General features: G+C 37.2%; 1 protein-coding gene across 33 annotated transcripts in view; it reads right to left on the reverse strand.

Moving 5' to 3' along the window:
• The window catches only part of LOC111188496 (NACHT, LRR and PYD domains-containing protein 12), a 233180-nt gene that overhangs the window by 139191 nt on the left and 68183 nt on the right, over positions 1-25806 (reverse strand). For 11 of the 33 annotated variants that reach the window (XM_049476928.1, XM_049476926.1, XM_049476924.1 and 8 more), the window contains 6 exons: positions 23877-25668; positions 23020-23193; positions 21797-21970; positions 20363-20536; positions 18872-19045; positions 17445-17618 (listed from right to left, as the gene is read on the reverse strand). In XM_049476928.1, coding sequence (XP_049332885.1) covers positions 17445-17618; positions 18872-19045; positions 20363-20536; positions 21797-21970; positions 23020-23193; positions 23877-25668 — 2662 coding nt within the window. The remainder of the gene's footprint in view (positions 1-17444; positions 17619-18871; positions 19046-20362; positions 20537-21796; positions 21971-23019; positions 23194-23876; positions 25669-25806) is intronic. The other 22 variants (XM_049476937.1, XM_049476942.1, XM_049476941.1 and 19 more) reach the window with 15 other exon arrangements.

The following is a 25806-nucleotide window of genomic DNA, read 5'->3' on the forward strand; positions in this document are numbered from 1 at the left end:
CTACTGGAGAAAATGTTCAGGGTAACGCTCATGTTATGACAATCAGGAAGTAAAAAGGCATCTGTATTATGCGTCCTAATCAAATTCTCATTACCAAAACAGTTCATCTCATTACCGCAACAGGTATTGAAATGTAGCGGTAAGTGAGAATTCAGTTGCGGAGGATAAGTGACTTTAAACTTTTATGCTAACTGTAAAGGCACCATGAGGGCTGGATAAATTTTCACTCACAGTGTCCATTTAGACCTTAATATACTATATTATAATCAAAAATAAAAACTGTAACTTCAAACTGTAGGCTCAAAACTTGAGATATCGATAATGACAATGAAAAAGTCGTGCAGACAAATTGATGAGTAATCTTTTAACTTTTATCCAGAAACATATGAGAAGAACTACTAACATGGTAGCCATCTTGAGTGTCATGGCCAATGTGTTCCCTAATGTTGAAAACGCCTTGAAAATTGAAGTTCCTTGTGGATTTAAACAATGATTGAAAATTGTTGCGGAGGATGAGAAAATTAGTGTTGGACACATTCCTTTTCTTTATTATTTTTATTGTTTTTACTTTTCAATGTAAAATAGTTTATGTTTATTAACTAAAAGTGTTTATAGTATGAAATGCATTTAAGTTTTTTTGTTTTTTTAATGTTTAAATTTTAAAATGTCCAAACAATATACTGAAATTCTGATACGGACATGTTGCGGAAATGAGAATTTTACTCTAAAATGTAAAAAATTACAAAAATGATATTTATAATGTTAATTTTTAAACAAGCAAGATAGACCAAAGGACGTTGTTTATGATTCTATATTTTTATTTTGTTAATATTTACTTGTTTATTAAAATTCCTCATGCCACATCATCCTTGCATCCATTACGCGCAAATACACACGCACCCGCAAATATACTAATGCACGCACATTAATCCGTTCACAAAATCCCATAAAAATCACAAGGAACCACTTAGCAATAACTTAATGCATGCAACGTCTCAATGTCATAACACGTATGTCACACCAAATCTAACACTTTTTGTCTTATGTTATGTCTCTTCTACTTTGTTTGCATTTAATCACTCCTTTCTGTACTATCTCTTTGCACCAACCTCTATTTTATTACTACTATATATCCCAGACCCGAAAAATGCATTTTTGTTTACACTCCATCCCCCAAACACCAGAAAATATCCTCAAACATCTGCACACTCATATCATATCATTGATAAACATTATTAATCCGTACATCACATGTCTTCACTTAAATTTATAACCCAGAACATTTGTAGTATTGGGACACAGATTAAGCAAGCCAAGGTACTAAACCATGTCACTTCACTAAAAGCAGACATTTGTTTACTAAAAGAAACACATCTTTCAGAAACAAATCATCATAAGCTCAGATCACCACAATTCACCCATATATTCTCAGCCTACTATAACTCCAAACAAAGAGGAGTATCAATACTAATAAACAAAAAAATCCCCTTCACACATAACACCACTATATCAGACACAGGTAGATACATCATAATTAACATCAACATCAGCAACACACCCTTAACAATAGCAAGTTTGAATGGCCCCAACATTTATAACCCATCTTTCTTTCATGAGTTTTACAACCATATAAACAATATATCAGATTCCACAATTATAATTGGAGGTGACTAATTCAATCATTGACCCAAGTATAGACAAATTAACTATGGCACACAATACACGTTACTGGCATTCAACAGATATCATTAAACAATACATGACAGACTTAGGGCTCAGCGATGGTTGGCGCCTCAAAAACCCAAACACTAAAGAATTGTCTTTCTGTTCTCCAGCCTACCACTCATATTCTCGCGTTGACTATTTTTTTAACCAGCAATTCTATTATAGCTAATATATCAGATATAAAATATCACCCTATAATAATCAGTGACCATGCTCCAGTTTCACTTATATGTAACATAAATTCACTACATAAAACTTTCAGCTGGGGACTAAATACCTTGTTACTTACAGACCCAGAATTTGACAGCTACATCAAAAAAAGAGTGGCCATCTTTCCTAGAAATAAATGATTCTCCAGAAACCACACCAACAATGCTGTGGGAAACTGGGAAAGCAGTACTAAGAGGCAAAATCATCTCCTACTCTTCCTGTAAGAAGAAGAAAGATACGTAAAACGAGTCTAATCTACAACATCAGGGAACTGTCAAATGAAATGATAAAAAAAAACATCAGATAAAAAAAAAGAGTTAAATGAATGCGAATCACAGTATAATGAACTTATAAACAAGAGGACTGAAGTTTTACCACAACGACTAAGATATAAACAATTTAAATCACAATAATAAATCTGGTAAATTCTTAGTTAACCAAGTAAAACATAACAAAGAAAAAAACAATTCCATCAATCAAAGATGAGACCGGACTAATCAGGCAAACATCAAATAAAATTAATCAAGTATTTGAGAAATTCAATAAAAATCTATACTCACCAGAACACGATCCAGACCCAATAGATATTCACACTTTCCTCAATAATATACACCTACCCAAACTAACTGAAGAAGAAAAAAACATATTAGAAAAGCCAATAACTTCAGAAGACCTCCATAAAGCCCTCCGTAAGATGCCTAATAACAAAACACCAGGACCAGATGGCTTTCCCGCAGAATTCTACAAGCACTTCTGGTCAATATTTGGCCCAATGTTCAGTAGAGTAATAGCAGAAATTAAACTCAATAAGAGACTACCAACATTAATACAGCTACAATATCACTCCATCTTAAACCTACAAAGATCCTACCATACCATCCAGCTACCGTCCACTGTCACTAATTAACACAGACACAAAGCTAATAAGTAAGACATTAGCTACCAGACTGGAAACGGTTATCCCATCCCTCATACATCCTGATCAGACCGGCTTCATCAAAGGCAGACAATCAGTTACCAACATGCGCGGACTACTCAATCTGATACATCACACAACAGTCCATGAGTCAAAAACTGCAATAGTCACTTTAGATGCAGAGAAGGCTTTCGATAAGGTTAATTGGAAATTCCTTTTCACTACACTACATTAACTAGGTTTTGGAGAATCATTTATAGAATTAATTAAAACTCTCTACACTTCACCCAAAGCCACAGTCAATACTAACAGACTAATATCACAGAATTTCACACTGCACAGAGGAACTAGGCAAGGATGCCCACTCTACTGTTCTCTATTTTTATAGAACCATTAGCAGCAGCTATACAACAATGCCCAAATCAAAAGGTATCCATACCCACACTACCGAACAAAAAATCAGCCTTTATGCAAATGATATTCTACTATTTCTACAAAACCCACTCTCCTCAATTCCTCAGTCTACACAAATAATTAAAACATTCTCTAAAATCTCAGATTATTCTATTAACTGGTCTAAATCCACCGTTCTACCATTTAACATGAACTTATCAGACACAACAGTTCAGTCACTCCCTATCCCTATGTGCACTGAACACATCACATACCTGGGCATTAAAGTTTCCACCCAGCTGTCTGAGCTGCACACACTTAATTTTAGACCACTACTCACAACCATCAACAATGATATCCAACGCTGGATGAACCTACCAATATCCACAATCAAAATGACAATATTACCTAAATTAAACTACCTCTTCTCAAGGATTCCCATCCAACCTCCACCTACATGGTTTAAAACCTTAGACGCTGTAAGGCTATTCCATGGGGTACCCTAATTGTCTTTGCACACCTCCACTCTTCACCTTGAGCATTGTGTTAAAAGTACCATTGTTAATCTAATTAAGTCTGAAGCCTGACCAAAAGGCAGTTGACACCTCTTGCTTGAAGATGTCTACTGAGCTGAAGAATCTTTTAAATGTTGGATCTGAAATGTATCTTGTTAACATAAAATGTGAATGTCTTCGTGTTTGGTATCATTTTAATGGTCTCAGTGTGAGAAGTACAATGGTCTCAGTGAAGAAATGTTAAAGATAACCTTAATAGAACATCAAACTCTGGGAGAAATGTCTCCATTCTAAAGAGACACTCCCCTTCCTGCTCCTGATGAGTTTAGGATTGTCCCGTGATAATCAAAGGCCATGATGAACAAATGGTCGTGATAGTCGGTAAATAGTGCCAAATTCTAATTTCCATGTGAATATGAAGTGTATTGTTCTGGTTAGATATTTAAGGAAAGCACAAAGACCTACTCTCTGAGTTTTTCTGTAACCAAGAGACCTCCCATGCTTTGCATGTAACCTCTATTTCAAATATACTATGCAATATGCTTAAATGCTATCTTGTTTGACTTGGTCTTTTAAACTATTTTAAGGATATTGTTATGTTGTTTCATCCGGCTAATTAGTTCATAATAAACTGTTAATCATAAATCTGTAGTAATTACTTTGTTGAGTCTTTTCTAATAGGTCTTAGAGCCGAAGAGCTCTTTGAGTCTCTAGATTTTCATAGTTATATAGTGAGTTTCACTGGGTGCTATACTAAACTCTTAACCGCTGAGGGGAATATGAAGTTTGAGTGTTATGTCCTGTAACTGTTAATTTAGATTAAGTTCTGGACCGCTGAACATCTCAACCTAGGTGCCGGGCTGTTTTCAGATGTTATGTAGTTTTGTTGGCTATGCCACACTCTAACCTCTGAGGAAAATAGATAAGATTGAGTGTTATGTTCTGTAACCGCTAGTATAGACTAAGTTCTGGACCGCTGAACATCTCAACCCAGGTACCAGGCTGTTCTCACATGTTATGTAGTATTGTTGTTTAGCTTTCATGCCCATATCTCCTATCACTGAACTATTTAACAAGACCTAGTTTTATTAGATAGACTCTAATCTTAGTAGATGTGCTACCATTAATAGTTAACAGTTAATTTTTACCTAGTTGATAATTATAAATGGAGTCAGATTAGTTTAAATTAGTGTCTCACCTAAGTCTCATCTAAAAGTACCGGATAGACGGAATACGCATTAGCAGGACAAGGCATAGGCCTGTTGATTCCTCCCCTACAAAGTGGTGACCCCGACATGATATCACAAGAATTGCAAGGACTGCAAGTGATCAACGTTATTCCGGCACAACCCGCGATGAGGTTTGAACTGGTTCTTTTCATCAAGCTGTTCTGGTGAGTACAACCTTTTCTTTTCTCAGATTCAGGGAGAGTTTAACTGCACCCCATATAGACACATACAATAGAACGGATCGGTATATCTGATGGTAGATCGGAGACCGTAGAAATCCGATGGGGGGAAAACTTTCAGTCAAGAAACACATAAGACAGGGATATGAGAGTGTAGATGAGGAATTAATGGAAACATTTTGCGATCAACTACACCAGACACTAGTTCGTTTGCGCGACCATGGTGTAAATTTAAAGTTGGATAACAGCGAAATCCTTGACTGGTATTCCACAGAAGGCGTCAAACTAAAACATAAAAGTAAATTTCGTGATCTCCCTGCCGCAATTGTATGGTTGCTTAGACGCAATGATTTAAAAACAATAGCCGAAGGTGAGTGCGTTTTAAACAACATCCAAAGCTTAGAGAAAATGCGCTCAATAGAAATCGAAAAGCTGAGGGCACAAATTTTCGCATTTGATTATGACAAACATAGTTGGGCAAGACAAAGCGAGGCGATGGAATCTGAAATCAAGCGACTTAGACAAAAACTGAACTTAGACAAGCGCTACACTTCCACACTGGAGGATTACTGCAACAATGCAGGCTTCCCTGTAGCAGCCATTAGAGAAGCTGCAGTTAGCTCAACTGGCATGAGCAGTGCCACAGACGACAGTGAGAATGAGGATTACACCGGACCTCAATGCAATTCTCAAATGAGAAAGTGTAGTAAAACTAGCGCGTTTCAAAGCCCAATCAACACCCGTTCAAAAAACAACATCTCTAGAAATTCCACTGTTAAAGTGTCCATTGTCAAAACTGTGAGGGATGCAAATAATGACGTAACCACCATCACTCGAGCCCTTTCTTGTGATGAATGTTCAAAACACAAAGAAGTAGTTGGCATGATGCCTCACCGAGGCCCATTCCAGAGTTACTGGGATAGGATAATGCTACAGGCGTCCGTGTACAACCTAGAACCCCGCGACGTATGGCAAATAATCCTGCTCACCATTCCCCAAGAGCTACAACCAAAAATGTCACATGATCTTAGAACAGGAAACATTCTAATTCGTCTCCCAGGAGAAACTACCAGTGACATCTATAACAGAATAAAAGAAAACTTGCTTGAATTGTGAGGGCCAACAAAAGCCGAATGGCACAGAATTATTGACAACAAACAGACCAACATGGAAACATTTGAGGCGTTTGCAGAGCGCATGTGGGTAACATTTAGAGAATATAGTGGAGTCCCTGAGTGTGACCGTGACCATGAAATTTTACTGCAAATGCTGCGAAGCAATGCTGGGCCACAAATTCAGAATGCATTAGCTCTAGGTGGAGACCCACCACACAACACATACAATGCACTGATTGAATGGGCCACAAAAATAGAACAAAGATCAAAAGTTTACAAAACACAACCCATAGCTGCAGCCCAATGGATAGCTGAAGGGAATAGTGATGTCATGTGTAGATACTGTAAGAGACATGGGCATGACAGAAAACACTGTTTTAAACTGCGCAATGAAACTCAGCCAATCAGACAATCAGGAATGTCTAAGTTTAGAGGAGCATTACGCCCGAACTCAAAATATTGTTCAAAGCCAGGCAATGCAAAAAACTCAAGCAGGGACAGTCCTTACAAAGAGGTGCAGGACAGTCCTTACAAAGAGGTGCTAACTGCTCTAGATCAGATGGGTAAACCATAGGGGTGCGTGGCCTCCATTGAAGCTGGGAGTGTCAGTCCTAGTGACAATCGCGTTAAGATAAAATCTAATCTTGGAGGCCGATTAGTGAACATTTTGATTGATACCGGTGCAGTTTGCTCCTGCACAAACATACCACTTCCATTAACTAATGAAACCATCCAAATCAAAGGGATAGGCAATGAGCTAATGACAGCAACCCGTACAAAACCAACTCGACTTGACTTAGGCTCAATAGTGTTAACTGAACAATTTTGGTATTTACCAGAAAACAGGGAGGGCACAGTGTTGGGCATGGACATAATGCAAAAGCATGGCTTTATTATTCATTGCTTGGAAAAAGAGATTGAGGTTTGCACAGATAAGACTACAAAGAACAAGTCCTGTGCTAGAATTATGTCCATTTCCACAACTGACCCAGTGCAACAGCTGATCCAAAAACAAAGTGACACAAGGGCCAATCATGAGCATGATTGTGACCTAACTGACTTTGAGGTCAGCATTGAAGGAAATTCACCTCCCCCACAGAAACAGTACAAAATCAAACCAGAAGCAGAAGCATCTGAACATGACATTGTCAAAGAGCTAGAAACTAGGAGGAGAGTCAGAAAATGCGGCCCAGTCACAAATTCACCACGTTTACCATCTCAAGCAACGCCAAATGTAGCCAACCCAGCCACAATTTTAACTCAATTACCTGATGCCTTGTTTTCAAATTTGGATATCAAAAATGGTTTCTTGTCCCTTTACCCAAAAGACCAAGGGAAACTTGCGTTTCCCATAAACCAAACTCAATTTACATGGCAAAGAAAGTGTCAAGAACAACACATTAGTCCAGAAGCATTCCACAAGGATGTTTCAGAAATTCTCAGTCCGTGTGATAGCACAGGAGAGGTAACTAGCTATGTAGGTGAAATCCTACCTGAGACAAAAGGTCCGTTGTATGACCATTTAAACCTTGTGGATAATGTCATTCAGACTTGCGGAGCTGTGAGTTTTCAACTAAATGAGGAGAAAGCACAGATTGGACAAAATGAGGCTCAATACTTAGGAGACACGTTACCCCAAAACCACTGTGCACTGACAGAGGATAGACACAAATGCATTGCTAAACTGCCAAGACCAGACACACTTAACTCGCTTCAAAAGGTGTTAGGAACTGATAATTTTCTTCGCGAGTTCATCCCAAATTTTTCAGGTGTCATAACACCTTTATATGTATTGTCAAAAGGCAAATTGAAACCCTCTGAAGTCCAAGACTGGACTGTTGAACATGAAAATGCCTTCACTGAACTACAAGAGCCTTTATGTGTTGTGCCAGCTTTAGGCCTGCCCAGTCCATCCAAAACATTCCATATTCAAGTTGACACACACAAGAATACCCATGGCAGTGTATTAGCTCAAGAACATGGGGGGAAAGCTTAGACCAGTAGTGTACTACAGTCAAAGAAAGTCTGTGATAGAAACTGAATTTGATCTATGCACACAGCAAGTCCTGGCAATTCATTGGATGTTGACCACAACGGAGCCTGTTGTTGGTTTCCAGTCTGTTGCAGTGCACAGGGTGCATATGCCAGTTCAAATGTTGCTACAAAGAAAAATCAAAGGGGTTTCAGCACAGAAGCTTGTGCAGTGGCTTAACTGACATTAACATTTGTGACATTACAACAGTTAATGACAGAATCTTACCACACCAGCCAAAAAAAGTACACGGCCAGCCCCATTTTTGTGAACCAAAGTCAGAGACTGAAAGTTCTGTGCTTGGCAATGTGCCAGGCCAAACCAGACTGTACATTGATCTCAAATCTCTCTGTTATCTTTGTTGTATGTACCCAGGTTTTCACACTGCCATTCCATGGACCCAGATGCCAGGAGAGTGTCCGGACCAGAAAACAGTTACCTTGGCCGGCGTGCCCTTCTCACCTGTAATGTCAAGTGTGGGAGATGGGTATGGAAATATTACAAGGAGCCATCCACACCTCACATCACACTTCCAATAATGCAGTCAGTGATATGGCTCCCCGGAGTAGCTCCGGAACCAATTTGTAACAACAGAAATTGTTGTAGAGAGGGATCCACCCATCTCCCCACTCAGAGTATAACCACCAAATTTCCAAAATCTTACAACATGTCCAAAAACACACCACATTCCAAAATTGCCATTTTGAATTTGGTGTATCAGTTTGCATATAATGGACTGGATCCTAAAAAGTCTTATTACACAGGATCTAGAAATAGCCACATATATATGCACACATACAATCTCACACATATAGTGTACACAGACATGCTCTTTAACCCTTACTTCTTTCACAGAAGACCAACCCAGCCAAGAAATCCGGAACCTTCGTCTGCAAAAGAACCCTAAGCATGTCCTAAATAATAAGATTGAAACTTTGAACCTGCACAGGTGGTCTACATCAGAATCAATGAAAGATATTATGCTGAACTGTTATCCTCTTTGATGATGTAATCCAGCACTGTATATACTGTTTGTATTTCAATCGTTGCAACTTTTCTACTTATCCACCCAGAACAGGTATTTCAAAATTCCACCACAAATAACTTGTGGTGAAGAATCATATAATGAAATGGGACTACACCACAGGGTATATGACTTTAAGAAACACTGAGACCTTGTTCACTTCTCGCAATATGCTTTCATGAGACTCGCAGTTATATTCTCTGTACTTGTAACACTCTTAAGACACTTTCACAGAACGACTCAAGACTGATCAGCATCCAATCTCTACACTGATATTCAGATGCCATCCAAGTGTCACACACAGTGGTGTGTAACTAGTGAAATAAACTCTTTCACCTATTGAGCCATGAGTCAGATCAACATCCTGGCAAGAGTGTCAATGGATGTTTCTCCCAGGTGCAGGCAAACCTGGCCAAGAAGACTGCTGAGATCCTGCCCAGTTCATCTACACACTTGGCTCAGTACACTTACACTGGGTGGAATTGGGTGTTCAGAGGATGTGTATTTGCAAGTATGGTCACATTTACTGTCACCCTGATCCAGTGTTGCTATGTCTGATGTGCTCTTCGTTCACTCTGCAAAGCCACACACTTCGTGCCCAGCCCCCTGCAGCTTTCAACTTCACAAAGACTGCAGGAGTAGACCTGGGATGGGGTATGGACTGAATTGGAATTGACCCCCATGATCTTTGATTGGCTCTCAGGGGCCAAAAGGGGGGAATCTGTAAGGCTATTCCATGGGGTACCCTAATTGTCTTTGCACACCTCCGCTCTTCACCTTGAGCATCGTGTTAAAAGTACCATTGTTAATCTAATTAAGTCTGAAGCCTGACCAAAAGGCAGTTGACACCTCTTGCTTGAAGATGTCTACTGAGCTGAAGAATCTTTTAAATGCTGGATCTGAAATGTATCTTGTTAATATGAAATGTGAATGTCTTCGTGTTTGGTATCATTTTAATGGTCTCAGTGTGAGAAGTACAATGGTCTCAGTGAAGAAATGTTAAAGATAACCTTAATAGAACATCTCTGAACTTTGGGAGAAATGTCTCCATTCTAAAGAGACACTCCCCTTCCTGCTCCTGATGAGTTTAGGATTGTCCCGTGATGATCAAAGGCCATGATGAACAAATGGTCGTGATAGTCGGTAAATAGTGCCAAATTCTAATTTGCATGTTAATATGAAGTGTATTGTTCTGGTTGGATATTTAAGGAAAGCACAAAGACCTACTCTCTGAGTTTTTCTGTAACCAAGAGACCTCCCATGCTTTGCATGTTGCTTAAATGCTATCTTGTTTGACTTGGTCTTTTAAACTATTTTAAGGATAATGTTATGTTGTTTCATCCGGCTAATTAGTTCATAATAAACTGTTAATCATAAATCTGTAGTAATTACTTTGTTGAGTCTTTTCTAATAGGTCTTAGAGCCGAAGAGCTCTGTAGTCTGAGATTCTTTGAGTATCTAGATTTTCATAGTTATATAGTGAGTTTCACTGGGTGCTATACTAAACTCTTAACCGCTGAGGGGAATATGAAGTTTGAGTGTTATGTCCTGTAACTGTTAATTTAGATTAAGTTCTGGACCGCTGAACATCTCAACCTAGGTGCCGGGCTGTTTTCAGATGTTATGTAGTTTTGTTGGCTATGCCACACTCTAACCTCTGAGGGAAATAGATAAGATTGAGTGTTATGTTCTGTAACCGCTAGTATAGACTAAGTTCTGGACCGCTGAACATCTCAACCCAGGTACCAGGCTGTTCTCACATGTTATGTAGTATTGTTGTTTAGCTTTCATGCCCATATCTCCTATCACTGAACTATTTAACAAGACCTAAAAAAAAAAAAAAAAAAAAAACAAGACCTAGTTTTATTAGATAGACTCTAATCTTAGTAGATGTGCTACCATTAATAGTTAACAGTTAATTTTTACCTAGTTGATAATTATAAATGGAGTCAGATTAGTTTAAATTAGTGTCTCACCTAAGTCTCATCTAAAAGTACCGGATAGACGGAATACGCATTAGGAGGACAAGGCATAGGCCTGTTGACTCCTCCCCTATAACGCAATCATCTCTAAATTCTACTGGAAAAATAAACCACCCAGACTCAAATTAACCACATTACAAAGAACTCAGGGAGGCCTAGAAGCTCCAAATTTCCAACAATACCTCTCTGCAAACCAATTAAAGTACATTATTAAATGGATAAAACCAAATCAAACTGATGAAATATGGAGAGAAGTAGAACAAACATAAATTAATGAAATAAAAATCTCAGACTTACCATTTATTAGCACAACAATCAATCCCCACCCTTGTTTCAAAAACCCAATGATATCATCGACTCTGAGAGCTTGTTGGAAAATTCACAAGAACACAAACATTAGACTTGCACCCACTATTTACTCACCCATATGGCACAACCCCGACTTCCCCGCAATAAAAAAACCTCAAAACTACAAAAATGGAGAGAAAAAGGTATTACACATTTACACCACGTTCTACACTACAATAACTCGGCTACTTTCTCACATTTAACCCAGAAATATAGCATTGAGAGGAACCAGTTTTTGGAATATCTCCAACTTGGATCTATGTTAAACTCAAAAATCAAAGATTACGCAATACTAGAACTTAGCCCACCAATTTCAGAATTCTTTAATATCTCTTCCTTAGACAAAATTCTATCAAAAATATATAATATATAAAATAAAATAATATTTTATTCAAATTAGACCAAACAGTCAGTATCCCAATAAAAAATGGAAAGAAGATATCTTAATTACCCCCAATGCTGATTTCTGGAGAACATTATGGAAAACACATTCACCATGACTAACAATACTAACCTCCACCTTATACAATATAAAGTAATTCACAGGGTACACTACACTAAGCAAAAGTTACATAAAATGGGACTAGTAAATTCAGAAATCTGCATACACTGCTCACTAAACACTCCAAACTAGGCCCGATCCGATATGTCCCGATCCGATATTTGGATCGGATCGGCCGCCGATATTTGCAAAAAATGTGTATCGGTATCGGATCGGAAGGCACGAGAAAATGCCGATCCAGACTCCCGATCCAGTTTTTTTTTTGAAAGTCTGATCCGGGTTTTCCAGCGCACCCATTTAGATAATCCATTCCTGTTTTTGCTGTGTTTTCGCCAGTAAGAGTAAAATCCGGTCCGCATTTTCCAGCACACCTTCAGCACACGAGCATAGCATCTCCCCAGACCGGGTAAGATGAACTCCGGTCAGACCGGCTGGAGGCAGCGTTAGCTCCCTTTATGAGGAGTTTTTTTTCTTTGAATTTAATAAAGTTTTCTCTCTTAACATTATGATGTTTGCTTGTTGTGTTTTTAGTGTCATTATGCTTATTGTAGTATCATATCTCAACTAGTGGGTAAATTTCACAATTATTTGCAAATAAAGAAGTTTATAAAACATGTTATGTTTCTTATTTATGCAACTAAAAGGTAAAACTGTGTGAAACGTAGCTTAGTTTGATAATTTAGCTTTGATGGCTTATACAAAATATTTATTATATTATGGTTACATTACTAACACAGGAGCAGGCTGACACCTGAGCATATTGAAATGCTCGTCTTTGTAAAAAAGAATCTCCCCATCATGCTCGGACTGCAGGAGGGGCAAACTGTTTTGGGGAGTAGAAGGCATTTTGCTTTTAAATAGTTTACAATATTTGCACTGATTTTTTTAAGCTTTGGTTTACACTTGTTCAAGAGCACTGATGAGTACAGCAGTCAAGAGTACTGATGCTGTTAATAGACTATTTTCTACTCAGGTTGTGTGTTTTGCTTTTTTAATACAATTTACAATATTATTTGCACTTATGGCTTTTTAAGCCTTGGTTTACTGATGCAATTTCTATTTGTTACTTATTATTTTGTCTATTTTGAGTTTATTAATTGCTAAATAAACAGGTCAGTTTCTCCTTACCAACCATTGTGAATTATTCAAACACACCTTATTCAGCTGGCTACTTGTTATCAAGAGTAAAACGCTTTTCAACATGAGTTTGACAACAAAGTAAGTTGGCTAAATAACTTTAAACTTTAATACATGCTCGGATATGCCAGTATCGGCCGATATCGGTATCGGATCGGAAGTGCAAATAAATATCGGTATCGGATAGGAAGTTCAAAAAGCTGGATCGGGTCACAACATACTAGGCATAAATGTTGACACATTATTCAAACATGTAATAGTCTGTGTATGACCTTATTGTCATATTTTAGATAATGTTTTCATTTTTGCCTTATGTCTATAGTGTTATTTACGAAAACACAGATCATTTCCATCTTGGTATGGAAACTTTAGATTCTAGCTGTAAAAACGAATACCAGCTTATGCAGTTAGAAATGCAAATGAGAAGGAAGCACTAATAGAAAGAATACAAGAACTTTAACACCATAAAATAATTTAAAAATGCAGTGTTTTTTTTGTAAACATGAGGAATGAATATGCACGTTCTGCCCTGAGCCCGACCCGATGACCCAATTAAAACCCGCCTTTTTTTAAATTAAGTAGAGCGTTAAAACTGAGTTTTTTTGGGGGGAGCGGCTGTTTAAATGAGCAAAATCTGTTCAGAATGATGTTGAAGAAGACCTATTATTTAAAAAAATAAACTGTATTAAGAACAGATTTCCAAAAGATTAAAACACCAACAATGCGAAATGATCCACAAAAATTATATCTGAATGACCTTCCTCTAATCTAACCTAATTTATCATGGTTTAAGAATATAAATTATTTTCTTAACAAACGAACATTTTAATATTTAGCATATAGCCTGTGCAAAAACACAAAAAATGGCTATTCCCTGCACACTCATTAAACCAAAATAACAATAACAATAATTTATAATTATAATTATATAATTATAATTACTTAATAATTATTATAATTTATAAATATATAATTAACAATGTATAAGAATATAAAATACTTTCAGAACAAAAGATTTTTTATTTTATTTTAAGCATATAGCCTTATTTTATTGCCTTTATTTTAAGCGCATAGCACTCTGCACTTAACACACTCTACGAAAGTGTTGTTTCTATCAACAACTAACTTGAATTAGCTCCATACCTTTGACTGTCCTTGCATTGGACCGAATTTAGCTCACCTTATGTAATGTTTCTGCTCACTTCAGAGGGCTCCATTTTGTTGGCTATTTAGCTACACACAGCTCTGCAAAACAAGTGCGTAATGCGGAGTGGAGGACTGCATGTGTGAGTTCGGGTCGGGAATCGGGTCAGACTCGGGCTGATAATCTAAACTCTACTGCTGTGGAAGCTTGAATGATGCGCTGAAAATCATTTATTTTTATTTTTGCAAATCCCGAAGACATCACGAATAGAAAGCCTACTGCCTGCTGACCAGCGTCGGAAAGCGGAGACGCCTCTGTTTACCAGTCGTAACTATAAAATAAAATATACTTAAAATGTGCACAGTAACTATTAGTTACTAGCTATATTTTTTCTGACATTTATAAGGATTTATATTTATGCTTTCTACATGGATTTACTCCTATATTAACATAGCAGATGTTTTGCCGTTTGAGAATTAGACAGATACACCTGATGCTTATTCTCACTATTACTACACTTATTGTTTGTTTCTACTGTGTTGTGTAACTGCTACTGGCTGCTAAATTTCCTTCGGGATCAATAAAGTATCTATCTATCTATCTATCTATGTATCTATCTATCTATCTCTCTCACATCATGAAAGTGCAGTTTAGTGACAGTGCCACAATAATAAGATAAAAAGATGAAAGGACAATTTAAACAAATAGAACATTTATTTAAAACAATGAACTTAGGTTCCTTACTGTATTAAATCTTTTTGCAACATAGTGACAGTGCCACACAGTGCCTTTTTAACTGTACCGCGGAGTTCACCTACTGTCGTGTGGAGCTTTTTAACTGTACCGCAGAGTTCACCTACTGTCGCGCGGAGCTCTTTAACTGTACCGCGTGTCACCTTTTTTCTCCTTGCAGTTGTTTCTCCCGGCCATGGACGGGAACCAGTGGAACTTGTAGTTCTTTGGGCTAGACATAATTGCTCTACGGTGATACCCACTTTTACTTTACTTGGTTTTCTTTCAAAGCAAGTCACAGGAGTCCAGGGTGAGTTCCCAAGCACTTCTTTCATTTATTAGCAGTTCTAAGCACTCAAACATAAACGTAGCTAGCATTCAGAGAACAGAGGGGAGAGCCGTGGATGTTAACTAGCCTAACACGAGGCGGAGAGAGACGAAGCAGCAACCACCTAACCCTAATTTGCTACTAATCACACACTGCCGCTGCCTCCGCCAAACTGATCTAAACAAAAAATAGTGTGCTTCACATACATTTCTTAAAGGGACATGAACCCCAATCTTGTAACACGTGGATCTGTTTAACTGTATCGCGGAGCTCACTTATTGTCGCGCGGAGTTGTTTTTTTTTTTTTTTTTTTTTTCTTTTCAGAGCCACGCTACGCCGGATTTCTGGCGGGGCACCGGAACGCTATCACCCCTGTATCTATAACCACATCATCCATATATCAACACTGCATGAATGTTCCTACACACACACACACATGCACACAGTCACATAACAAATTCAACATTTAAGACATTTAGCTAATTTTATTTACTTTTTTTTTTGTTATTCTGTGTGTTGTTATGTTAGGGATGGATGAATGGAAAAATATAGGAAGCCATACTATAATAGTTTTTATATATTTTATATATATTATAATAACTTTTTTTTGTTTTTTTCAAGGGCACAACTTCTTTTGTGTTTTTTTTATATCTCTCTTCTCTTCTCCTATATATTGTTTTCTATTTGATTTAATTTGTATATATACACGCATCGTTATGTCCTCCCTCTGCACAGTGACCTCAGTTATCAGAGGTTTGTTTTAATACGAATAAAGTCTTAATGGTTCTCTGAAGAGGGGGGGTGGTGGTGGGCAAAATCAAAAATTGTATGTCACAAATTCAAAAGAGAACAAATACATAGCAAATATATATGTTTAAATATACTTGGTTACTTTATTATCCTTTACAGTTATTTGAACATTATTTCAGTTTGGATTTTGCCAGTCTTTGCTATTATTTTTGTGTTTTTGTGAATATTCTGTAGATTTTTTTGCATTTTTCTGTTAAAGACTTTTGCTTTTGGAATCTCTCCTTTGCTTTTGCTTTAGTTTTTTGCTTCTGAATTTTGTGACTGACCACGCCCACCCTGCCAGTTTCAAGCGTCCTACCAAACACGGAGAGCGAATAGCTTTCAGTGCACAGCAGTAGCAGATACTTTAACAATTAAATTTCATACAAACGTTCTGTTCAATGTTATATTATTCTCTGTTTCAATCCTTTAAAAAGCTCACATTAGCGAGATGTGCTAAATATTCAATAGTTACCTACTTTGTGCATGACAATTTAGCACGCTTATGTGAGCTTTTTAATGGAGTGAAACAGAGAATAATATAACATAATATAACATTAAACAGAACGTTTGTATGAAATTTAATTGTAAACACAATCTGCTGCTGCTGCGCACTAGAAGCTTTTTGCTCTCCGTGTTTGGAAGGACGCTTGAAATTAGCGGGGTGGGCGCAGAAAGTCTCAGTGGTCAGTCCAGAACCAGCTGACCAATGAAGGTTCAAGGGGAACGCCTTCTTCTAAGCCCCGCCCACCTGTGAAAAGTGTGCCAAAACTCAGAAGAAAAAAACTAAAGCAGAAGCAAAGGAGAGATTCCAGAAGCAAAAGTCTTTAACAGAAAAATAAAAAACTCCACAAAAAAATTCACAAAAACACAAAAATAATAGCAAAGACTGGCAAAATCCAAACTGATAAAATTTTCAAATAACTGTAAAGTATAATAAAGTAAACAAGTATATTTAAACATATATATTTGCTATATATTTTTTCTCTTTTGAATTTGTAACATACAATATGTGCTTTTGATTCCTAACATTTTGGGTTAAAAAAATAGTAACGCGTTACTGATTCCAACCTAACAGCGTATGTTAATGATTTAATGCTGACAGCCCAAATAATTTCAAATGAAAAATCACAGAAACACTGACCTGAGAATCTGCAGTTTACATTGTGAACTCTTCAGTCCAGCAGAGAGCAGCTCCACTCCTGAATCCTGCAGGTCGTTGTTACTGAGGTCCAGCTCTTTAAGGGAGGAGTTTTCCAGGTTTAAAACTGATTCCAGATTTTCACACGTCTTTACTCCAAGATTACATGAAGCTAGTCTAAAAAAACAAGAATAAACAAATGATTTCAAAATAACCCAAAAAAGAAGAATATTTGAATGGATTGACAAAGAATAGAAAACAGAATTAAACTGTGTAATGTATTGTCTATTTTAAGAGCTGGTGTTTCTTTATACTAAGATAGTTAACATGCAGAAATCTCCACTTTATTTGTGATCAGCATGGGCATACAGTTTACCAAAAGCTCTGGGACAGATTATAATGAGTTAAAATAGGAAATAAAATGTCTAACAAAACAGAAAAACAAGCAAGGCTTTTTGGAGTATGTGAATTTATTCTATTTTCCAAGTTGAACTCTGGAAAAACATTACACCTTCTCCCACATATAACAGTGAGCTAGTGAGTTAGCTAGTTACCCACTCAGTGAGCTAGTGAGTTACCTAGTCAGTTAACTAGTAAGTTACATAGTCAGTGTGTTACTGAGTTAGCTACTTATCTACTCAGTGAGCTAGTGAATTAGATTGTTACCTACTTTGTGCATGAATATTTAGCACACTAATGTGAGCTTTTTAATGCAGTGAACCAGAGAATAATATAACATAATATAACATTGAACAGAACGTTTGTATGAAATTTAATTGTAAAAGTATCTGCTGCTGCTGATGTGCACTGAAAGCTGTCCGCAAAAAAAACTAAAGCAGAAGCAAAGGAGAGATTCCTCAAGCAAAATTCTTTAACAGAAAAATGCAAAAAATCCACAAAAAACACAAAAATAAAAGCAAAGACTGGCAAAATCCAAACTAAAATAAAGTAACCAAGTATATTTAAAATATTTGCTATATATTGTTTCTCTTTTGAATTTGCAACATACAATTCTTGCTTTTGATTCTTAACATTTTGTTTGCGGATTTTATTTTTTTTGTGTAAAACTTTTGGCACAAATGGAGAGAGAGACAGAAAGAGAGAAACAAATGGAGAGAGACAAAAACAAACAGAGAGATGGAGAGAGAGCAACAAAGTTCTCTATCAAGGTCTGAGCTGGAGGTCTGAACCGGACTGTTACAGCTGGACACCGCATTAAAGCGTTTCAGTCGTTTAACCAGAAAAGAAATCTGCATGTTGGGTGGAGGCGGAGCAGATTACGGCAGAAGTTGGGGTCAAACTTGGTGCCGAAATAAAACTTGGGTTAAAAAAATAGTAACGCGTTACTGATTCCAACCTAACAGCGTAGGTTAATGATTTAATGCTGACAGCCCTAATAATTTCAAATGAAAAATCACAGAAACACTGACCTGAGAATCTGCAGTTTACATTGTGAACTCTTCAGTCCAGCAGAGAGCAGCTCCACTCCTGAATCCTGCAGGTCGTTGTTACTGAGGTCCAGCTCTTTCAGGGAGGAGTTTTCCAGGTTTAAAACTGATTCCAGATTTTCACACGTCTTTACTCCAAGATTACATGAAGCTAGTCTAAAAAAACAAGAATAAACAAATGATTTCAAAATAACCCAAAGAAGAATATTTGAATGGATTGACAAAGAATAGAAAACAGAATTAAACTGTGAGATGTATTGTCTATCTTAAGAGCTGGTGTTTCTTTATACTGAGATAGTTAACATGCAGTAATCTCCACTTTACTTGTGATCAGCATGGGCATACAGTTCACCAAAAGCTCTGGGACAGATTATAATGAGTTAAAATAGAAAATAAAATGTTTAACAAAACAGAAAAACAAGCAAGGCTTTTTGGAATATGTGAATTTATTCTATTTTCCAAGTTGAACTCTGGAAAAACATTACACCTTCTCCCACATATATCAGTGAGCTAGTGAGTTAGCTAGTTACCCACTCAGTGAGCTAGTGAGTTACCTAGTCAGTTAACTAGTAAGTTACATAGTCAGTGTGTTAATGAGTTAGCTACTTATCTACTCAGTGAGCTAGTGAATTAGATTGTTACCTAATCTGTGAACTAGTGAGTTACCTAGTCATTGAGCTAGTGAGTTAGCTAGTTACCTACTTTGTGAATGAATATTTAGCACGCTAATGTGAGCTTTTTAATGCATTGAAACAGAGAATAATATAACATAATATAACATTGAACAGAACGTTTGTATGAAATTTAATTGTAAAAGTATCTGCTGCTGCTGCTGTGCACTGGAAGCTGTCCGCAAAAAAACTAAAGCAGAAGCAAAGGAGAGATTCCTCAAGCAAAATTCTTTAACAGAAAAATGCAAATAAATTCCACAAAAAAATCACAAGAACACAAACATAAAAGCAAAGACTGGCAAAATACAAACTAAAATAAAGTAACCAAGTATATTTAAAATATTTGCTATATATTGTTTCTCTTTTGAATTTGCAACATACAATTTTTGCTTTTGATTCTTAACATGTTGTTTGCGGATTTAATTTTTTTGTGTAAAACTTTTGGCACAAACGGAGAGAGAGAGAGAGAAAGAGAGAAACAAATGGAGAGAGACAAAAACAAACAGAGAGATGGAGAGAGAGCAACAAAGGTCTCTATCCAGGTCTAAGTTGTAAGTCTGAACCGGATTGTTACAGCTGGACACCGCATTAAAGTGTTTCAGTCGTTTAACCAGAAAAGAAATCTGCATGTTGGGTGGAGGCGGAGCAGATTACGGCAGAAGTTGGGGTCAAACTTGGTGCCGAAATAAAATTTGGGTTAAAAAATAGTAATGCGTTACTGATTCCAACTTAACAGTGTATGTTAATGATTTAATGCTGACAGCCCAAATAATTTCAAATGAAAAATCACAGGAACACTGACCTGAGAATCTGCAGTTTACATTGTGAACTCTTCAGTCCAGCAGAGAGCAGCTCCACTCCTGAATCCTGCAGGTCGTTGTTACTGAGGTCCAGCTCTTTCAGGGAGGAGTTTTCCAGGTTTAAAACTGATTCCAGATTTTCACACGTCTTTACTCCAAGATTACATGAAGCTAGTCTAAAAAACAAGAATAAACAAATGATTTTAAAATAACCCAAAGAAGAATATTTGAATGGATTGACAAAGAATAGAAAACAGAATTAAACTGTGATATGTATTGTCTATCTAAAGAGCTGGTGTTTCTCTATACTGAAATAGTTAACATGCAGAAATCTCCACTTTATTTGTGATCAGCATGGGCATACAGTTTACCAAAAGCTCTGGGACAGATTATAATGAGTTAAAATAGAAAATACAATGTTTAACAAAACAGAAAAACAAGCAAGGCTTTTTGGAGTATGTGAATTTATTCTATTTTCCAAGTTGAACTCTAGAAAAACATTACACCTTCTCCCACATATATCAGTGAGCTAGTGAGTTAGCTAGTTACCCACTCAGTGAGCTAGTGAGTTACCTAGTCAGTTAACTAGTAAGTTACATAGTCAGTGTGTTACTGAGTTAGCTATTTATCTACTCAGTGAGCTAGTGAATTAGATTGTTACCTAATCAGAGAACTAGTGAGTTACCTAGTCATTGAGCTAGTGAGTTAGCTAGTTACCTACTTTGTGCATGAATATTTAGCACGCTAATGTGAGCTTTTTAATGCAATGAAACAGAGAATAATATAGCATAATATAACATTGAACAGAACATTTGTATGAAATTTAATTGTAAAAGTATCTGTTGCTGCTGATGTGCACTGAAAGCTGTCCGCAAAAAACTAAAGCATAAGCAAAGGAGAGATTCCTCAAGCAAAATTCTTTAACAGAATAATGCAAAAAATCCACAAAAAAAATCACAAAAACACAAAAATAAAAGCAAAGACTGGCAAAATCCAAACTAAAATAAAGTAACCAAGTATATTTAAAATATTTGCTATATATTGTTTCTCTTTTGAATTTGCAACATACAATTTTTGCTTTTGATTCTTAACATATTGTTTGTGGCACAAACGGAGAGAGAGAGAAAGAGAGAAACAAATGGAGAGAGACAAAACAAACAGAGATGGAGGAGAGAGAATCAAAGCTCTCTATCCAGGTCTGAACTGGAAGTCTGAACCGGATTGTTACAGCTGGACACCTCATTAAAGCGCTTCAGTCGTTTAACCAGAAAAGAAATCTGCATGTTGGGTGGAGGTGGGGCAGATTACGGCAGAAGTTAAACAAACTTGGGTTAAAAAATAGTAACGTGTTACTGATTCCAACTTAACACCGTATGTTAATGTTTAAATGCTGACAGCCCAAATAATTTTAAATGAAAAATCACAGAAACACTGACCTGAGAATCTGCAGTTTACATTGTGAACTCTTCAGTCCAGCAGAGAGCAGCTCCACTCCTGAATCCTGCAGGTCGTTGTTACTGAGGTCCAGCTCTTTCAGGGAGGAGTTTTCCAGGTTTAAAACTGATTCCAGATTTTCACACGTCTTTCTTCCTATATTACACAAAGCTAATCTGAAATTTAGGAATAAACACAAGCACAAATGATTTTACAATGTCTTCAATGTTTAAATAACACATTTTAGTGATTTCCTAAATGTAACATGCATTATGCTGTTACTTTTGTACACATTTTGCCACATTTAATATTTTTTTCTAGTGGTGTCAATTGTTGTAAGAAATATAATCAGATTAATCATGACGACATTTATGATTAACTGCAATTACATTTGTTCTTCTTAAGACAAGTTTTTATAGTGGATATTTAAATGTAAATAAAAGAATGAGTGTAAGAAATGTAAAATGCAATTATTAATGGTGTCATTTAAAATACTATTATATACTTGTATTTTTAAAGGGGAGATAAAGCTAACGTGGGGCGCTGGAATAAAGAATGCATGGTGAGTAAGATTGGACTCAGGAAGTGTTTGTTATTGCACACATGCTTACAATGGGGAAAAGACCTTATTACAATTTAAATGTCTTGGTGGAAATATGTAACCGCCAGTATTCAGTAATATGTACACTGTCCCTTTAAGAGCTCCTTACACTAGGTGCACAGCCCTTTTACGTGTATAGCTATGCTGAGAGCGTAGTAAACCTGAGTGTGTGCTGTGCTTTACCACAGAGAATGCTGGACCTAGCTTCTTTCTTTTATTCATTTTTTTTCTGCAAGTAACAACATATATGTGGTGCTTTTAGCTCATGTATGAACTATGTTGTATGTCTTTTTTGATGCCGACATTTTACATTTCCTATCATACATACATACATACATACACACATACATAAAAGTTAAAAGAAAAAAGGAAATGAGCATAAAAGAGTACAATTACTCTTTTTGTATTTAGTCTGTAGATGCAGTTTCATGACAAATTAAAGGGCATGGAAAAGTCTGAGCAGGGAGAGTTGTTCAGGGCTCCTCCCCTTTGCGAACCTGGAAAGAATATCCTGTTCAGACTAACCTTGCACATCCTTCTGTGTAATTTAGTTTCTTTAATTAATTACGGTTTTATTTGTTGTCTTGTTTGTTATTTTGGTCTGTGATAACTTGAAACACTGACCTGAGAATCTGCAGTTTACATTGTGAACTCTTCAGTCCAGCAGAGAGCAGCTCCACTCCTGAATCCTGCAGGTCGTTGTTACTGAGGTCCAGCTCTTTCAGGGAGGAGTTTTCTAGGTTTAAAACTGATTCCAGATTTTCACACGTCTTTACTCTAAGGTCACATGAAGCTAGTCTAAAAATCAAGAATAAACGAATGATTTTACAATAAACCCAAACAAGCATACTTGAATGTATTGACAAAGAATAGAAAATAGAATTAAACTGTGAAATGTATTGTCTGTCTAAAGAGCTGGTGATCAGCATGGGCATACAGTTCACCTGGGACAGATTATAATGAGTTAAAATAGAAAAGAAAACGTTTATTAAAACAGAGAACGAGCAAGGCTTTTTGGAGTATGTGAATTTATTCTATTTTCCACTCTGGAAAAACATTACACCTTCTCCCACATATATATGTAAGAAATAAATCCAGACACTTAAAATGTATGTTCTATATGAAATTGTTATGTTGTATCTAATCATCATTTCTCCAAAGCATATTGAGATATGATTTTTTAGTCAAATCACCCAGTGCTACTTTAGAGTGGATCTGCAAGAGATGTGCATTTATTTAAACAAAAACATATAACTTGCCCAAAACCTTTTTCAAAGATTGTATTTAATCAGTCTAAGACAGAAACTTCATGTACTGTTAACATTAAAATGATGGTTTAACTATTATTACACACAAAGGATAATACATGCTTATATGTGACAATGTGAATAATGTGAATCTACCAGTGATTGAATGGAAACTGATTCTACACATCAGCAGTTGATTAAAAACTGTGTGAAGGCCTAAATAAAAATACTCACATGGCTCTTCTGGATATTTTAACTACTGGCAGCAGCCTCAGAAGACACTCTTCTGATGGATGATATTTACTGAGGTTAAACTCCTCCAGCTCTTCTTCTGAGTTCACCAACACAAATGCCAGAGCTGACCACTGAGCAGGAGAGAGGCTGGCCTGGTGAAGACGATGCTCACCACCTCCACTCAGGTATTTCTGCACTTCCTGCACTAGAGTATGATCATTCAGTTCATTCAGACAGTGGAACAGATTGATGGATTTCTCGGGAGATGAGTTCTCCTCAATCCTCTCCTTGATGTATTGGACTGTTTCCTCATTGCTGTGATAGATCCTCTCTGTTGGGGTCAGCAACACTCCTAATAGAGTCTGATTAGACTCCAGTGAGAGACCCAGAAGGAAACGAAGGAACAGGTCCAGGTGTCCACTCTCACTCTGTAAGGCTCTGTCTATGGCACTGCTGAGGAAGTCAGTCATTGTTGACTTACTGAAAAACTTGAAGAGTTTACTGGTTTGTTGTTCAGTGGATTGTTCTTTTGGGATTTTTCTGTTGAGAAATGCATATAAAGCAGCAAGAAACTCCTGAACGCTCAGATGTACAAAGCTGAAGACCTTCCCCAGGTGCAGCTCATGTTCCTCCCTGAAGATCTGGGTACACACTCCTGAGTACACAGACACTTCTCTACAATCAATGCCACTCTCTCTTAGATCTTCCTCATAGAAGATCAGGTTTCCTTTCTCCAGCTGCTGGAACGCCAGTTTCCCCAGAGCCAGGATACTTGTTCTAGTCTGCTGAGGATCAGTTTCACTTTTCCCACTGTACTTCTGGTCCTTGTGTTTGATCTGAAAGATCAGGAAGTGTGTGAACATCTGCGTCAGGGTTTTGGGAATTTCTCCACTCTCAGCTTCACTCAGCATTCTCTCTAGAACAGTGGCTGTAATCCAGCAGAAGACTGGTATGTGGCACATGATGTAGAGGCTTCTTGAAGACCTGATGTGTGTGAAGACTTTGTTGGCCAGGTCCTGATCACTGATCCTCTTACTGAAGTACTCCTGTTTCTGAGGGTCACTGAAACCCCGCACTTCTGTTACCTGATCAACACACTCAGGAGGGATCTGATTGGCCGCTGCTGGTCGAGAGGTGATCCAGAGGAGAGCAGAGGGAAGCAGATTCCCCTTGATGAGGTTCGTCACCAGAACATCCACTGAGGTTTGCTCTTCTATATTCACCAAGTTCTCATTGTTATGGAAATCCAGAGGAAGTCGACACTCATCCAGACCATCAAAAATGAACATGATCTTGTAGCTCTTATAATGTCTTGGTTTTAAATCTTGTGTTTCTGGGAAAAAGCTCTGAAGAAGATTCACCAGACTGAGCTTCTTCTCCTTCATCAGATTCAGCTCTCTAAAAGGAAGTGGAAATATGAAGAGAATGTCCTGATTTACTTTTCCTTCAGCCCAGTCCAGAATGAACTTCTGCACAGAGACTGTTTTTCCAATTCCAGCAACTCCTTTAGTCAGAACTGTTCTGATGGGTCGGTTCTGTTCTGGTAATGGTTTAAAGATGTCATTGCATTTGATTGGTCTTTCCTCTGTTGTCCTTTTCCTGAATGCAGCTTCAATCTGTTTTACCTCATGTTCCTGATTGACATCTCCTCCATCTCCCTCTGTGATGTAGAGCTCTGTGTAGCTCTCATTCAGAAGTGCTGACTTTACATGTCCCGATATTCCTTCATTAAGTATCTGATATTTATCTCTCAGCTTGGATTTGAGCTTTCGTTGGCATGCTGGGGCCAATTCTGATTACAGAGGAAGAGAATAAGGAAAATGTAATTAGCTGTGATCTTCATGAAAGACCTCTGTGTAGAACAACTTTGATACAGTAGATAATTGTTAGGTTTAAGGATACATTTGATGCTGTGACACAATATCTTATA

Source organism: Astyanax mexicanus, chromosome 4, assembly GCF_023375975.1.
Source record: "Astyanax mexicanus isolate ESR-SI-001 chromosome 4, AstMex3_surface, whole genome shotgun sequence".
NCBI classification, from domain to species: domain Eukaryota; kingdom Metazoa; phylum Chordata; class Actinopteri; order Characiformes; family Acestrorhamphidae; genus Astyanax; species Astyanax mexicanus.